At 51.2% G+C, this 16,606-nt stretch overlaps 2 protein-coding genes across 2 annotated transcripts in view; one reads left to right on the plus strand and one right to left on the minus strand.

The window, feature by feature from the left end:
• The window catches only part of NHLRC2 (NHL repeat containing 2), a 39,032-nt gene extending 23,506 nt beyond the window's left edge, over positions 1-15,526 (minus strand). The window contains 7 exon segments of the mRNA XM_018573975.1: positions 2,192-2,423; positions 4,709-4,787; positions 7,417-7,546; positions 8,319-8,440; positions 10,230-10,717; positions 12,735-12,876; positions 15,360-15,526. Of these exon segments, the coding sequence (XP_018429477.1) occupies positions 2,192-2,423; positions 4,709-4,787; positions 7,417-7,546; positions 8,319-8,440; positions 10,230-10,717; positions 12,735-12,876; positions 15,360-15,522 (1,356 nt within the window). The 5' untranslated portion in view covers positions 15,523-15,526.
• Positions 15,527-15,963: 437 nt separating this feature from the next.
• The window catches only part of DCLRE1A (DNA cross-link repair 1A), a 7,832-nt gene continuing 7,189 nt past the window's right edge, over positions 15,964-16,606 (plus strand). The window contains exon 1 of the mRNA XM_018573972.1: positions 15,964-16,012. The gene's annotated coding sequence lies outside the window, so the exon portion shown is untranslated. The remainder of the gene's footprint in view (positions 16,013-16,606) is intronic.

The following is a 16,606-nucleotide window of genomic DNA, read 5'->3' on the forward strand; positions in this document are numbered from 1 at the left end:
GAGAGACAGCCAGGAGAGAGAGCGAAGAGAGACAGCCAGGAGAGAGAGCGAAGAGAGACAGCCAGGAGAGAGAGTGAAGAGAGATAGCCAGGAGAGAGAGCAAAGAGAGATAGCCAGGAGAGAGAGCAAAGAGAGACAGCCAGGAGAGAGAGGAGAGACAGCCAGGAGAGAGAGGAGAGACAGCCAGGAGAGAGAGCGAAGAGAGACAGCCAGGAGAGAGAGTGAAGAGAGACAGCCAGGAGAGAGAGCGAAGAGAGACAGCCAGGAGAGAGAGCGGGGAGCGCGAGGGAGGTTTTTTTTCGTTGGTAAAAAAATTATGGGCACCCCTGTTCTAGAGTGTTCCTGGCCCGATATTCACATGTTCTATATGTACACTGTTGCCATAGTTTTGACGGACAATAAAGATATAAAGAAACCTCGGGGGGTCCAGCGCTATTACCCACTTATCTGATCACGTGACCACAAGGTGACCGCCCACTTGCACCAGGCTTTGATGTCATTGTTACACTATAACCTGAGATGTTGAAATAATTTAATTAGGTTTTTTTGTCCTGACGAGTTGGAGGTTGTGCTGGGAAATTGTATATTAATATTGTGTCACGGTGTCCCCACGGAACCCTGGTACCCATGGCCTTCCTGTTGGGACTTCCGCTGGCCCATGGAGATTCCTACCGGATCCGGGTGGTGGGCTGCTCGGCCTGTTGCCCGACCCTGGCGGTGGGGGGGAGGGGGGGGATGCTCGACCGGTCTCTGAACCTTGGCCATGGGGCTTATGGTGGACTTGGCGGCCACACGGGCCTTCGGTGCCCTTGGACTTCCGTGTGATGCGGATGGACTTTTTTGGAGCGTCCGGAGCCCGCTCCTTGAGGGGGGGCGCTACTGTCAGGATCCAGAGCACCTCCAGGTGGCGCTGGAGCCAGGTCCTGCAGTTCCTGTGCTCGCCTGCAGGTGTCTCCAGGCAGCCAGGAACTGTCAGGTATCAGACTACCACTGGGTGGTGCTGGAACCTGCGGCCCAAGTGCTCACCTGCGGGTGTCCCCCAGCTGCCAGCACTTAGTCATCACCTGGTGCTTCCTGGAAGGGTATTTAAACCCTCCCTGCAGTCAGGACTGTGGCTCCTTGACTGAGTCCTGATACCCGCTTGCAGTAGCCTGTTACCTGCCCGTACCCTGACCCTTAGCTCCCCTGGTGTGGCCCAGCCTGAGTCCTGTTACCTGCCCGTACCCTGACCCTTTGTCCCTTAGCTCCCCTGGTGTGGCCCAGCCTAAGTCCTGTTACCTGCCCGTACCCTGACCCTTAGCTCCCCCCGTGTGGCCCAGCCTAAGTCCTGTTACCTGCCTGTACCCTGACCCTTTGTCCCTTAGCTCCCCTGGTGTGGCCCAGCCTGAGTCCTGTTACCTGCCTGTATCCTGACCCTTTGTCCCTTAGCTCTCCTGGTGTGGCCCTGCTCCTCTGGTCTTGCCCTGCTCCCCGGGTTTACTTGCCTTGTACCTGTTGTATGTGCTTGTGTTTTCATTTACTTACTATTACTTGTTTGTGGGTGTTGGCGGGGTTATTCGTTATATTTTGGTGTACATAATAAACTGTGCGCCTATAACCTTTAACTAGTGTGGTCATACTAATTTGGTCATCCTGCGTGGGTACCTGCATGCGGTGTTGGGACACCCGCGCACGGTACCCGACATATTAGTCGCTGATATCCCCAGGGGCGTATTTACCAAGAGGCAAACTAGGCGTTTGCCTAGGGCGGCACCTTCCTGGGGGGCGGCCGTAGGCAAACGCCTATGTTGTGAAGAGGAGGGGCGAGCCGGAGCTTGCCTGCTTGTGAAGAGGGCGGGAGGACGGATGGAGCCGGACAGTGCCAAAAAGCAGCCACATAATCGCTCTTACTGCTTCCCGGGTCACAGCGGCTCTGTGACCCAGGAAGCAGTAGGATCGATTATGTGGCCGCTGTGACCCAGGAAGCAGTAAGATCGATTATGTGGCCGCTGTGACCCAGGAATATCCCGGGTACTTCTATGACGTGTGTAGCACCCCCAGTGTCCCCATTGGTTTAGGAATGTCCCCCAGGCCCCCGTAGCAGACACCGCCAGTGTTTTGTTTATCTGGAATTCCCCCTCCAGCCCTGACTAGTTGTCACCACAGTAATCACAACTTCCTACAGTAATGTGTATATCAGACGAACAATTACCATGGGGTCTCGCTCTCCTCCCGCCACGTGTTTGACGGCTCCGTCTTTCAGAGATACGCTGCGGATGGAGCTGCTCTCGCTGTCCGCTATGAAGAGGCAGTTCCAAGGCTCCGCGGGGCACGCGGTCAGTCCAGACGGCTGAGCAAAGGCAGCTTTGTGCGGGTAAGAGTTATTCCTGTTCTCTTCATTTCCGCTTCCAGCAAACCGAACGCACGTTCCTTTACAGAGGAGGCTGGAGGGAGACAACATCACCATCAGAAATCTGAGAGGAAGCAGAGCAGAGTCCTCCAGGAGAGCAGAGTATTTCAGGAGAGGAGAGTTATAGAGGAAGGAGCAGAGTCCTCCAGCAGAGCAGAGTATCTCAGGAGAGGAGAGTTATAGAGGAAGGAGCAGAGTCCTCCAGCAGAGCAGAGTATGTCAGGAGAGGAGAGTTATAGAGGAAGGAGCAGAGTCCTCCAGCAGAGTAGAGTGTTTCCGGAGAGGAGAGTTATAGAGGAAGGAGCAGAGTCCTCCAGCAGAGCAGAGTATCTCATGAGAGGAGAGTTATAGAGGAAGGAGCAGAGTCCTCCAGCACAGCAGAGTGTTTCCGGAGAGGAGAGTTATAGAGGAAGAAGCAGAATCCTCCAGCAGAGCAGAGTATGTCAGGAGAGGAGAGTTATAGAGGAAGGAGCAGAGTCCTCCAGCAGAGCCGTGTATTTCAGGAGAGGAGAGTTATAGAGAAAGAAGGGAGCAGAGTCCTCCAGCAGAGTATTTCAGGAGAGGAGAGTTATAGAGAAAGAAGGGAGCAGAGTCCTCCAGCAGAGTATTTCAGGAGAGGAGAGTTATAGAGGAAGGAGCAGAGTCCTCCAGCACAGCAGAGTGTTTCCGGAGAGGAGAGTTATAGAGGAAGGAGCAGAGTCCTCCAGCACAGCAGAGTGTTTCCGGAGAGGAGAGTTATAGAGGAAGGAGCAGAGTCCTCCAGCACAGCAGAGTGTTTCCGGAGAGGAGAGTTATAGAGGAAGGAGCAGAGTCCTCCAGCACAGCAGAGTGTTTCCGGAGAGGAGAGTTATAGAGGAAGGAGCAGAGTCCTCCAGCACAGCAGAGTGTTTCCGGAGAGGAGAGTTATAGAGGAAGGAGCAGAGTCCTCCAGCACAGCAGAGTGTTTCCGGAGAGGAGAGTTATAGAGGAAGGAGCAGAGTCCTCCAGCACAGCAGAGTGTTTCCGGAGAGGAGAGTTATAGAGGAAGGAGCAGAGTCCTCCAGCACAGCAGAGTGTTTCCGGAGAGGAGAGTTATAGAGGAAGGAGCAGAGTCCTCCAGCACAGCAGAGTGTTTCCGGAGAGGAGAGTTATAGAGGAAGGAGCAGAGTCCTCCAGCACAGCAGAGTGTTTCCGGAGAGGAGAGTTATAGAGGAAGGAGCAGAGTCCTCCAGCACAGCAGAGTGTTTCCGGAGAGGAGAGTTATAGAGGAAGGAGCAGAGTCCTCCAGCACAGCAGAGTGTTTCCGGAGAGGAGAGTTATAGAGGAAGGAGCAGAGTCCTCCAGCACAGCAGAGTGTTTCCGGAGAGGAGAGTTATAGAGGAAGGAGCAGAGTCCTCCAGCACAGCAGAGTGTTTCCGGAGAGGAGAGTTATAGAGGAAGGAGCAGAGTCCTCCAGCACAGCAGAGTGTTTCCGGAGAGGAGAGTTATAGAGGAAGGAGCAGAGTCCTCCAGCACAGCAGAGTGTTTCCGGAGAGGAGAGTTATAGAGGAAGGAGCAGAGTCCTCCAGCACAGCAGAGTGTTTCCGGAGAGGAGAGTTATAGAGGAAGGAGCAGAGTCCTCCAGCAGAGCAGAGTATCTCATGAGAGGAGTTATAGAGGAAGGGGCAGAGTCCTCCAGCACAGCAGAGTGTTTCCGGAGAGGGGAGTTATAGAGGAAGGAGCAGAGTCCTCCAGCAGAGCAGAGTATATCAGCAGAGGAGAGTTATAGAGGAGGGAGCAGAGTCCTCCAGCAGAGTATTTCAGGAGAGGAGAGTCATAGAGGAAGGAGCAGAGTCCTCCAGCAGAGCAGAGTATATCAGCAGAGGAGAGTTATAGAGGAGGGAGCAGAGTCCTCCAGCAGAGTATTTCAGGAGAGGAGAGTCATAGAGGAAGGAGCAGAGTCCTCCAGCAGAGCAGAGTATATCAGCAGAGGAGAGTTATAGAGGAGGGAGCAGAGTCCTCCAGCAGAGTATTTCAGGAGAGGAGAGTCATAGAGGAAGGAGCAGAGTCCTCCAGCAGAGCAGAGTATATCAGCAGAGGAGAGTTATAGAGGAGGGAGCAGAGTCCTCCAGCAGAGTATTTCAGGAGAGGAGAGTCATAGAGGAAGGAGCAGAGTCCTCCAGCAGAGCAGAGTATATCAGCAGAGGAGAGTTATAGAGGAGGGAGCAGAGTCCTCCAGCAGAGTATTTCAGGAGAGGAGAGTCATAGAGGAAGGAGCAGAGTCCTCCAGCAGAGCAGAGTATCTCAGGAGAGGAGAGTTATAGAGGAAGAAGGGAGCAGAGTATTTCAGGAGAGCTTTACCTTCCCTTGGGCAATGCTCCCTCTTCCAATAGGAGAGCCCAGATTTGATGGGTCCCGGCCATAGCGATCCACAACACACCTGAAGGACAAACAAATCAAAACTCAGCTTCCCGGGAGGAGACACATACATCAGCTTTATCGTTCTTCTGTTCACTAATACAGAGTAACATTGCAGAAACCCCATTGAATAGGAAGTGTGTGAGGTCACTGGCGTCCCTGGCCCGTTGCTGCCTGAGGTGGCAGGGGGTGTGGCCTCTGCATCATCTGACAGCCAGTGATATCGGCCTCTAGTGACATCAGTTTAATTCACTTATTTAAACCAATGGAATTGTTAATATATTTAATGAATACGGAGCTGCATTCCTTTGTGTCTTTTTTTACCATTAACCCTTTAGGAGACAGCCATGCGTTTAGCATTTTCAGCAGCAGTTTAGCTACGGCGTGCATTCCCCTCAGTCGAGGTTTAATACTGAGCAGGCGGGTGTGCGGGGCGCTGCGTGTTTCTGCTCAGCAGGAATCGTGACTGTAACGTTCTTGCAGGAGCTGTAATTGCCGAGTCTCTGACAGCTTTCTATACGGAATAATCATACGGGGGGAATATTTATATAATGGAGCCGAACAATCCATCACCTCTACAGGGGGTGTAATCCAGATGGTAAGAGATGGAGTCTGTCTTTATATTAGCTACGCGTTCCCCCTCCACCAGCTCAGGTAACTATAATCACTAAAGAGGACCTGTGCCATCTATATAAATGTACAGTATCTCCCAGAAGTGAGTACACCCCTCTCATTGGATGATGATATGTCATGTGACGACACAGAAGAAATGACACTTGGCTACAATGTAATGTAGTGATGGTACAGCTTGTATATCGGGGTATATTTGCTGCCCCCCCGAAATAACTCAACACACACAGCCATTAATGTCTAAACAGCTGGCAACAAAAGTGAGTACACCCCTAAAAGAAAATGTCTAGATTGGGCCCAATTAGCCATTTTCCCTCCCCGGTGTCATGTGACTCGTTACTGTTACAAGGTCTCAGGGGTGTTACATTTGGTGTTATCGCTCTCACTCTCATACTGGTCACTGGCAGTTCAACATGGCACCTCATGGCAAAGAACTCTCTGAGGATCTGAAAAGAAGAATTGTTGCTCCACATAAAGATGGCCGAGGCTACAAGAAGATTGCCACGACCCTGAAACTGAGCTGCAGCACGGTGGCCAAGACCCTACAGCGGTGTAACAGGACAGGTTCCACTCAGAACCGGCCTCGCCATGGTCCACGTGCTCAGCGTCATATCCAGAGGTTGTCTTTGGGAAATAGACGTATGAGTGCTGCCAGCATTGCTGCAGAGGTTGAAGGGGTGGGGGGTCAGCCTGTCAGTGCTCAGACCATGCGCCGCACACTGCATCACATTGGTCTGCATGGCTGTCATCCCAGAAGGAAGCCTCTTCTAAAGATGATGCAAAAGAAAGCCCACAAACAGTTTGCTGAAGACAAGCAGACTAAGGACACGGATTACTGGAACCGGGTCCTTTGGTCTGATGACACCAAGATACACTTATTTGGTTCAGATGGTGTCACGCGTGTGTGGCGGCAACCTGGGTGAGGAGTACAAAGACAAGTGTGTCTTGCCTGCAGTCAAGCATGGTGGTGGGAATGTCATGGTCTGGGGCTGCATGAGTGCTGCAGGCACTGGGGAGCTACAGTTCATTGAGGGAACCATGAATGCCAACATGTACTGTGACATACTGAAGCAGAGCATGATCCCCTCCCCCCGGAGACTGGGCCGCAGGGCAGTATTCCAACATGATAACGACCCCAAACACACCTCCAAGACCACCACTGCCTTGCTAAAGAAGCTGAGGGTAAAGGTGATGGACCGGCCAAGCGTGTCTCCAGACCTAAACCCTATTGAGCGTCTGTGGGGCGTCCTCAAACGGAAGATGGAGGAGCGCAAGGTCTCTAACATCCACCAGCTCCGTGATGTCGTCATGGGGGAGGGGAAGTGGACTCCAGTGGCAACCTGTGAAGCTCTGGTGACCATTCATGCCACAGAGGGTTAAGGCCGTGCTGGAAAAAAATGGCGGCCACACAAAATATTGACACTTTGGGCCCAATTTGGACATTTTCACTTAGGGATGTACTCACTTTTGTTATTTAGACATTAATGGCTGTGTGTTGAGTTATTTTGAGGTGACAGCAAATGTACACTGATATACAAGCCGTACACTCACTACATTGTAGCCAAGTGTCATTTCTTCTGTGTCGTCACATGACATGATATCATCCAATATTTACAAAGATGTGAGGGGTGTACTCACCTCTGTGAAATACTGTATATATATATATCCCACGCAGACAGAGGAAGAACATACAAACTCCATGCAGATTGTGTCCCAGACTGAATTCATTGCGAGGAACAGCTGCACTCCTTACCGGAGCCCCTATGTACAAAGGCGGGTGCTGTAGTAACCACGGATGGCGCCGCGTATCATATTAAAACCACATGCGTGCCCCCGAAACGTTGTTATTTGACAGTCTGCATTAATAAAGAAGCCACACTGGATTCAAACCCAACACTGGAGCTGCAAGGCAAGAGAGTGCTAATCCACTGTGCCCATTAGGAGATATATATTATGTTTTATGTGACAATTGTAGAAAGCCGAGAAAATGAAACAAGTGAAAACAGACAAGACAAACCTACCTGGTGGATGTACCACAACATCCCAAGGCGAGCTGATTGGCTGCTGTATTCCTTGAGCTCCGCCCACTTTGTCGACTCCTTGACTCCCAGTGCCAGCTATCGTGCTCACCGTTAATGTTTCTACATCGATCTGCAGAGATATATTGTATCCCAGGTTACGATATTGCAAAGGTGAAGCATTTATATTTATGAATCACTTATTGTTGTATGGAGACGTTACAGCAGGGGTAGCAAACCTCCGGCCCTCCAGCTGTGGCAGAACTACAAATCCCATGAGGCATTGCAAGATTCTCACAGCCACGGACATGACTCCCGGAGAGAGATGCATCATGGGATTTGTAGTTTCACCCACAGCTGGAGGGCCGGAGTTTTGCTACCACTGCTTTACAGGGACTTATCTATCTCGGGGATGTACGTGTAGTCTTCATTGGCCTCGCTGAGGACGGTGACATTGTAGGGAACATTCACACCGGTGCATTGCATTTACACACGTTTTACCCCAAACTCACAGCAACGTGTACATTCTGTTGCCATTCATTTTAAATAGAACCCCAATGTACTAACACAACGCACGGACGTGCACAGATGTGAATGATACATTGAATCTTCAGCCAATGAAGAGCAAATGTGACCTCTGACAAAACAACGGAATCTTTACTGGAACAAGCACGGGGCCCGGCTGCTTTATAAACACATCAAACGTCACGGAACGCAGCATTGTACACCGGAGAACGATAAAACCCAAATGTGGAACATTTGTCCTGATGGGTGGAATGAGCAGCTGGATGTGGATGACAGTCGTGCTTATAAATGAGATAAGCGATCAGTCGGCGAATGTACAATGTATATTACAAGTCACCCCCCATAAATACTCCCCCCCCATGTAAGAGTAATAGACTTACCTTCCTAATCAGATGGTTCTCTGTGTCGGCCACGTAGATAATATTGCCGTCGATAGTCACTCCTTGTGGGGAATTAAAGGAGCATTCCGAAAAACTTCCATCTCGCCGTCCACTCTCCAGTCCTGTGAGACAACAAACAAGTGTCAGTGTGTCATTGTTCTGGGACCCCCAAGTGTCAGTTTGTCATTGTTCTGGACCCCCAAGTGTCAGTGTGTCATTGTTCTGGGACCCCCAAGTGTCAGTGTGTCATTGTTCTGAACCCCCAAGTGTCAGTGTGTCATTGTTCTGAACCCCCAAGTGTCAGTGTGTCATTGTTCTGAACCCCCAAGTGTCAGTATGTCATTGTTCTGGGGCCCCAAGTGTCAGTGTGTCATTGTTCTGAACCCCCAAGTGTCAGTGTGTCATTGTTCTGGGGTCCCCAAGTGTCAGTGCGTCATTGTTCTGGGGTCCCAAGTGTCACTGTGTCATTGTTCTGGGACCCCCAAGTGTCACTGTGTCATTGTTCTGGGACCCCCAAGTGTCAGTGTGTCATTGTTCTGGGCCCCCAAGTGTCAGTGTGTCATTGTTCTGGACCCCCAAGTGTCAGTGTGTCATTGTTCGGGGGTCCCAAGTGTCACGGTGTCGTTTTCTGGGGCCCCAAGTGTCAGTGTGTCATTGTTCTGGACGCCCAAGTGTCAGTGTGTCATTGTTCTGGACACCCAAGTGTCAGTGTGTCATTGTTCTGGGACCCCCTAGTGTCAGTGTGTCATTGTTCTGGGACCCCCTAGTGTCAGTGTGTCATTGTTCTGGGACCCCCAAGTGTCAGTGTGTCATTGTTCTGGGACCCCCAAGTGTCAGTGTGTCATTGTTCTGGGACCCCCAAGTGTCAGTGTGTCATTGTTCTGGGACCCCCAAGTGTCAGTGTGTCATTGTTCTGGGACCCCCAAGTGTCAGTGTGTCATTGTTCTGGGACCCCCAAGTGTCAGTGTGTCATTGTTCTGGGACCCCCAAGTGTCAGCGTGTCATTGTTCTGGGACCCCCAAGTGTCAGCGTGTCATTGTTCTGGGACCCCCAAGTGTCACTGTGTCATTGTCCGGGACCCCCAAGTGTCAGTGTGTCATTGTTCTGGGACCCCCAAGTGTCAGTGTGTCATTGTTCTGGGACCCCCAGGTGTCAGTGTGTCATTGTTTTGGACCCCCAAGTGTCAGCGTGTCATTGTTCTGGGACCCCCAAGTGTCAGTGTGTCATTGTTCTGGGACCCCAAGTGTCAGTGTGTCATTGTTCTGGGACCCCCAAGTGTCAGTGTGTCATTGTTCTGGGCCCCCAAGTGTCAGTGTGTCATTGTTCTGGGACCCCCAAGTGTCAGTGTGTCATTGTTCTGGGGCCCCCAAGTGTCAGTTTGTCATTGTTCTGGGGCCCGCCAAGTGTCAGTGTGTCGTTGTTCTGGACCCCCAAGTGTCAGTGTGTCATTGTTCTGGGACCCCCAAGTATCAGTGGTCATTGTTCTGGACCCCCAAGTGTCAGTGTGTGTGCCAGTGCACAAAGCAAGGTCCATAAAGACACGGATGGGGGAGTGCGTGTAAAGGTGTCCCAATACTTCTGGTAATATAGTGTGTATATATATATTCAGGGCAAGCCAGATAAGCAGATTCCTCAGATGCCCAGCATATTTGTCTGAGGTTTACGCAAAGCAGCTAGGGACACTCTTACCCTGAGGTAAGAACTGAGGAGAACTGGTATGCCAGAATTAGGACACGCAAGGGACCAGCAATAAGTGCAGTAAGAGCAGTTTTCATGAGGTCATTCACTTCTGGTAAGTGCAGAGAGTGTCGGGTTCTCCATGGTGAATAAGGATAAGCTAAGCTTGGCCGGTGTTGCTTTATATCATTTTTAGATGGAGTTTTCTACCACACAAAACCATTGGGCTCCTACCTCCGACGGTGTGCAGCACCTTCCCTTCCTTGGACACAACCAGAATCCTGTGGTGACCGGTGTCAGCAATCACCAGCTGCTCTCCTATAGAGTCTACAGCCACCTTTCCAGGGAAGAGTAATGGAGAGGCGGGTAATGAGTCTCGGTAGAGTCGGAGCGGGATACGGTTAGAGTTGATCTCCTGCCTCTCTCTGTAGAATTTTAAGGCCACAGAGGTGAAAAGGAACAGGTTCTCTTTGTTTCCTTCCCCAACAAGAGAGAACAAAATGTTTCCTTGAGGGCCCAACAGGACGAGGGTGGGCCAGCATGAGACTTCCAGTTCCTGCCACAAGGTGGCGTCTGCGTCGTTCACAACAGGATGAGCGATGTTATAGCGGAGGACGGCGCTCTTGATGTTCTCCAGAACCCGCTCGTTGGGAAATTTGGCTGAATGCACTCCAATAATGACCAGGCCATCTGAAAGAGAATGACAGAAGTGAAGGCAACGCCTGAAGGGTGCGCGCATCTAAAAACATTTACTGAACCACATGCTTTCGACTTCTTCCAGTGTCACAGCAAAAGCATCAGAAAGCTTTCCATGATAGGCCAGCAACGGTCATGTGACCTCATGTCCCCGCCTAACATTAGCATGGCTTAGTTTTAATGCTTCAACACACAAAAGGATGGAAGTCTCAGCAAGTGGTAATGAGGGAGGTCTACGACAGCCCTTCAGCAGAATAGGTCACAACTGGGGTGATTTAAGAATCTGAACCATATAAATGTTTGAATCAGTTTTCAAAGCTGGTACTGATTAAATAATGTCCGGTTATAATTAAATTATCCTTGCAGTGGGGCTCCCCCTGCACTGCTAGGCTTCAATTCTTCTTTTATTCTAAGAGGAATATAAGCAGCAGTTTTACTTCCCTTATCCATCGCTCCCCCCAGCAGCCTGTGCTCTCCTTTTCTCTCCGATGCTCCAGTTCATGGGTGGGTCTACACTTATGTGATGACATCAGAGTGCGACCGACAGAACAGCGAAGAGTAGCTGTCGTGCAGCCAGTAGGAAGCCCACAGGGTTGATAGGTGAGATATGCATAATTGCTGTACATGTTCCTCTAGACCAGTGGTTCTCAACCTGTGGGTCGCGACCCCGTCGGGGGTCGAATGACGATTTGCCAGGGGTCGCCTAGCGGCTCCCGGCCGCCCGGAAGAGAAACACTTTCTCTGCTCTGCTCTTTCTGACATCATGGCCGCAGGCCGCCGTCAGTCAGAGAAAAAAAACACCATAGGAATCTAGCTATGCATTCCTATTGGCTATTTCACTTTACAATAGCCAATAGCAAACTAGCTATTGCAACCGCCCTCTGCTGCTGCCAATCAGCAGAGGGGACCTGAAGTTCTCCATCAGGTCCCCTTCTAGTGATTGACAGCAGCAGAGGGCGGGTGCAATAGCTAGTTTGCTATTGGCTATTGCAAAGCGAAATAGCCAATAGGGATCTAGCTATGCATTCCTATGGTGTTTTTTGAAATTATTATTACGACGGCGTACGCCAGCGGTTCTCATGCTGCGGGGTCGATGTGTGATTTCTGCTGTGCTAGGTGAGAGTCCTCCTCAGCCCTCTCCTAGCGCAGCAGTGTCAGTTCTCCCGCCAGATGTTGCTGCAGCAGCCGCGTCATCCCTAAATTTTACCGTTGGGGGTCACCACAACTTGGCAAATTTTACCAAGGGGTCCCGGCCCTAGAAAGGTTGAGAACCGCTGCTGTAGACCAAAACGAACATTTATCGCTTGCAGTTTGAAGAGAGACCTACCACAAAGGTAACTTTTGGCTTTACCCAGAATCCTGCTTTAAGTAAATGTAAACCCAATCCCTATAAATCCCATATAAGCTTTAACAAGTCAATGAGGAGGATTTATCAAATCTGGAGCGGACAGAACAAGCTGCCCATGGCAACCAATCAGCTTCTGTCTTTCATTATCAAAGCTTAAAGTGACACTAAACTCCGGAGTTAAATCTTAAAAATCCATTCCAGTCCCTGAACTCCGAGCAACAATGTATCTTATTTGTGTATCACTCGGCTGGAGATCCTCCAATCATCTCTCACACTGTCCTTCCTTCTGGAGGGGGGCTACGTCTGTTCCCCATGGTCCCTGTGTGTGTTGTAAAGTAGTCACCGCTCAGAGCTCACTCACCCCGGGATGGACTACAATCTCAGGTCTAGTTTACTGATTTGTATTATGATTTCTAGTCCATCCCGGGGGGGGCGGAGCTTGGAGCGGTGACTACAACACCCACAGGGACCATGGGGAACAGACGTAGCCCCCCTCCAGAAGGAAGGACAGTGTCAGAGATGATTGGAGGATCTACAGCCGAGTGATACACAAATAAATACATTGTTTCTCAGAGTTAAGGTACTTGGAGGGATATAACTCCGGAGGTTAGTGTCACTTTAAAAGGAGATTTATAAGGCGAGTGATTTCCACTCACCTCATAGTTCTAGCCGACCTGTGACAATGAGACTGTCACAGGTCGGCTCAGTAGATCGGGAGGTGAGCGAACATGTGCATGCAGTTGATACAGCAGTACGTGAAGAAATCTAAAATCACAACTTTCCCACACACATCTTGGTGTAGAGAGATGGCACCTTCTGTGTTCAGCCATTCTAAACCTAAAGGAAGGAAAAGAAAATATAAATACAAAACCAATAACAAAAACAAGAAGATGATATTTTTTATACTTCTGTGAAAAAATATAAATAAATAAATAACAACTTTGAAAGAAAAACAAAAAAAAAAGAATCTTTGTATGTAAACAGATCACTTCCTGTTACAGATCTACAGCAGTCATTAGTATTCCTCTGAACCCATGGATGAAAGGGGTGGACTGGCCCTTTAAGTGAAGATGGGGTCTTGAAAGGTGCAGAATATAATGGAGGGTTCTGTACGCAGGTTCAGTGTTGGCGTCCTTGTACAGTACAGGGTCACTTTTTAAGGTTCCATAACATTATCAGGTATGCGGTTCTGAATAAAGGGCCCTACAGTAGCTGGGGGCAACCAGAGGGTCTCCTGTGTTGTCCAAATGGGCACACGGTACTGATCAAGGGTTGCTGTGATGGCCCCCTCAGTACTGTATGGGACATCTGTGATGGGCCCCCTGTGTCATATGTGGCTTCCGTACTGTATGGGACATCTGTGATGGTGATGGGCCTCCTTTACCGAATAGGGCCACCGTGATGGGTCCCTTGTACAGTATACAGCTTCCTTGATGGGCCCACTGTACCATATGGGGCTCCTATGATGGACTATTTGTACCATATAGGGTAAGATGTTTCCCGTGTTGGGTCCCCTGTACCGTATAGCATATCCGTGAAGTGGGCCCTTTGTACCATACAGGACTGCTGGGGTAGATCGCCCTGTATTGTACAGGACCACTGTAATTGGCCCCTTGTTCCATATAGGGCTGCGGTGATGGGCCCCCTGTAACGTACAGGGCAATTGTTGCGACGGGTCCCCTGTAACGTACAGGGCCATTGTGATGGGCCCACTGTAACGTACAGGGCCATTGTGATGGGCTCCCTGTAACGTACAGGCCCATTGTGACGGGCCCCCTGTAACGTACAGGCCCATTGTGACGGGCCCCCTGTAACGTACAGGCCCATTGTGACGGGCCCCCTGTAACGTACAGGCCCATTGTGACGGGACCCCTGTAATGTACAGGCCCATTGTGAGGGGCCCCCTATAACCTACAGGGCCTTTGTCATGGGTCCCCTGTACCTTATAGAACCTCCATAACAAGCCCTCTTGTCTGTATAGCGCTTTTATGACAGGCCCCCTCTTCTGTATTGGCCAGGGGTCTCAAAGTACCGGTACTATGTGGCCCGCAGCCAGCGGACAAGTAAGGTACGCGGTCTCTGTCGGATGCAGACCGCATAGCTGCTTCTCTGTGCCGGCACTCGGACCCTTTCGGGCCAGCGCTCTGAAATCTTTCAGTGAACGCCGGCTGAAAGGATGGATTAGTGAGGTCTGCAGCAGACCGTACTAATCAATCACTGGATCACCAGGGATCACGCCTCCTCCCGAAACGTACAGGGCCATTGTGATGGGCCCCCTGTAACGTACAGGCCCATTGTGACGGGCCCCCTGTAACGTACAGGCCCATTGTGACGGGCCCCCTGTAACGTACAGGCCCATTGTGACGGGACCCCTGTAATGTACAGGCCCATTGTGAGGGGCCCCCTATAACCTACAGGGCCTTTGTCATGGGTCCCCTGTACCTTATAGAACCTCCATAACAAGCCCTCTTGTCTGTATAGCGCTTTTATGACAGGCCCCCTCTTCTGTATTGGCCAGGGGTCTCAAAGTACCGGTACTATGTGGCCCGCAGCCAGCGGACAAGTAAGGTACGCGGTCTCTGTCGGATGCAGACCGCATAGCTGCTTCTCTGTGCCGGCACTCGGACCCTTTCGGGCCAGCGCTCTGAAATCTTTCAGTGAACGCCGGCTGAAAGGATGGATTAGTGAGGTCTGCAGCAGACCGTACTAATCAATCACTGGATCACCAGGGATCACGCCTCCTCCCGTCCTCCCTGCAAAAAGGTAAGCAGGAGAGGGTGCTCTTCACTTTATACGTGGGTGTGCGGGGGAGGGGGGGTTGTATTATTTACAGATATGAATGGGGCCGTATTGTGTGTATTGGGGTCAGTAGTACCATACCGGATACATTTTATTTTGAAGCATGAAATTTGACAAGCGGCCCCCATGGGTGAAAATAATTTGTCAAGTGGCCCCAGAGTGAATACAGTTTGAGACCCCTGGTATAGGTCCTTTGTTATGGCCCACCATGATGGACTCCCTATTGCGTATAAGATCTGCGACATGGGCCCTGTACTATGTAGGGCCAGCCTGATGAGCCCACCATACCCTAAAGGTTGGCCTGATGGGCCCCTGTGCTTTATTGACCTGGTGTCATGGGCCCCTGTGCTTTATTGACCTGGTGTCATGGGCCCCTGTGCTTTATTGACCTGGTGTCATGGGCCCCTGTGCTTTATTGACCTGGTGTCATGGGCCCCTGTGCTTTATTGACCTGGTGTCATGGGCCCCTGTGTTGTATTGGCCTGGTGTCATATGGAACCGGTGTGTGGGGTCCTGGGTACCTGGAGAGAAGTCAGGGATTGTCAGCTCCTCAGCCCGGGCATTCACCTCCCCCAAGTACTGCAGTATCAGTTTCTCCCTCTCCCCTTCACTCTCCGCCTCCAGCAGGGCGCCCTCCAGCGGGCTCTGTCTCTCCAGCACTCTCTGCAGACTGCACGCCGCCATCTTTCTCCACTCAGAATGACAGAACGCGGCTGTTCGCCACACTTCACATTACGGACCGCACTTTCGCGACCACAGAAAAACATAAGCGAATCTCTTAAGAGTTTTTTTCGATTCAGCAACCAATGTTTTTCTATCCAGAAGAATCCAGCAGTGATCATATATTAATCCGGGTAATACATTTACCACATTGACCATTGAGCCGAAAATGCGAACTGCTGTCGCTGCCCGGATTTATCTCATAGTGGACACCTTTCATTCGTCGCTTCAGATTCGTCACCATTTACCCGTTGGAGAAAAAAAAATGACAGAAAGCCTTTCTACAACCACAATAATCCGCTCGATCCACCCTGTCCGGTGTGGCATGGTAGGGAATTTTTAGAATGAAGCCGGCTGTCTAGTGTGGGCGGCGGAGGGGAAAGTGCGGCGCGGAATAAGCAGTCGGCTGCGGAATGGGCGCGCAAGATGGGCTGTGATAGGTGACAGGAGGACGGTAAATTCTGGGAGAGGGATTGTTATTGGAATGGAGGCTCAGGGGTCTTGGGGCACTTATGTGCCAGAAGTGGGCAATGTCAGGGAACTTGGGGAAATTATGGGCCAGCAGTGGAGGATATCAGGGGTCTAGAGGTTCAGGGGTGGGGTCTATTAGAGGACTGGTAGGCTCTGGGGCCAGGAGTGGGGGCTGTCAAGGGACTGGATGGCTCTGGGGCCAGGAGTGGGGGCTATCGGGGAACTCAAAGTGCTTAAAGATAGGAGCCTGTTGGGGTCAGGGGCCAGGGGTGGGGGCTGTCATGGGACTGGGGGGACTCAGAGGCCAGGGGTAAGGGCTGTCAGGAGACTGGTTAGGTCTGGGGCCAGGGGTAGGGGTTGTCAGGGGACTGAAAGTGGTTAGAGATGGGAGCCTGTTGGGGTCAGGGGCCAGAGGTAGGGATTGTCTGGGTTCTAGGTGGACTCCAGGTTCAGGGGTAGTCACGGGTAGTGACTGTCAGAGGACTGCATGGCTCAGGGGCTGGGGACTTTCATGGGAATGGGGGGCTCAGGGCATGGGTGAGGGGTGTCAGAGGACTGGAGACCTGGGGGCTCAGGA

The sequence above is a fragment of the Nanorana parkeri genome, unplaced genomic scaffold, assembly GCF_000935625.1.
Source record: "Nanorana parkeri isolate BGI_ZX_2015 unplaced genomic scaffold, ASM93562v1 scaffold2653, whole genome shotgun sequence".
NCBI lineage: Eukaryota > Metazoa > Chordata > Amphibia > Anura > Dicroglossidae > Nanorana > Nanorana parkeri.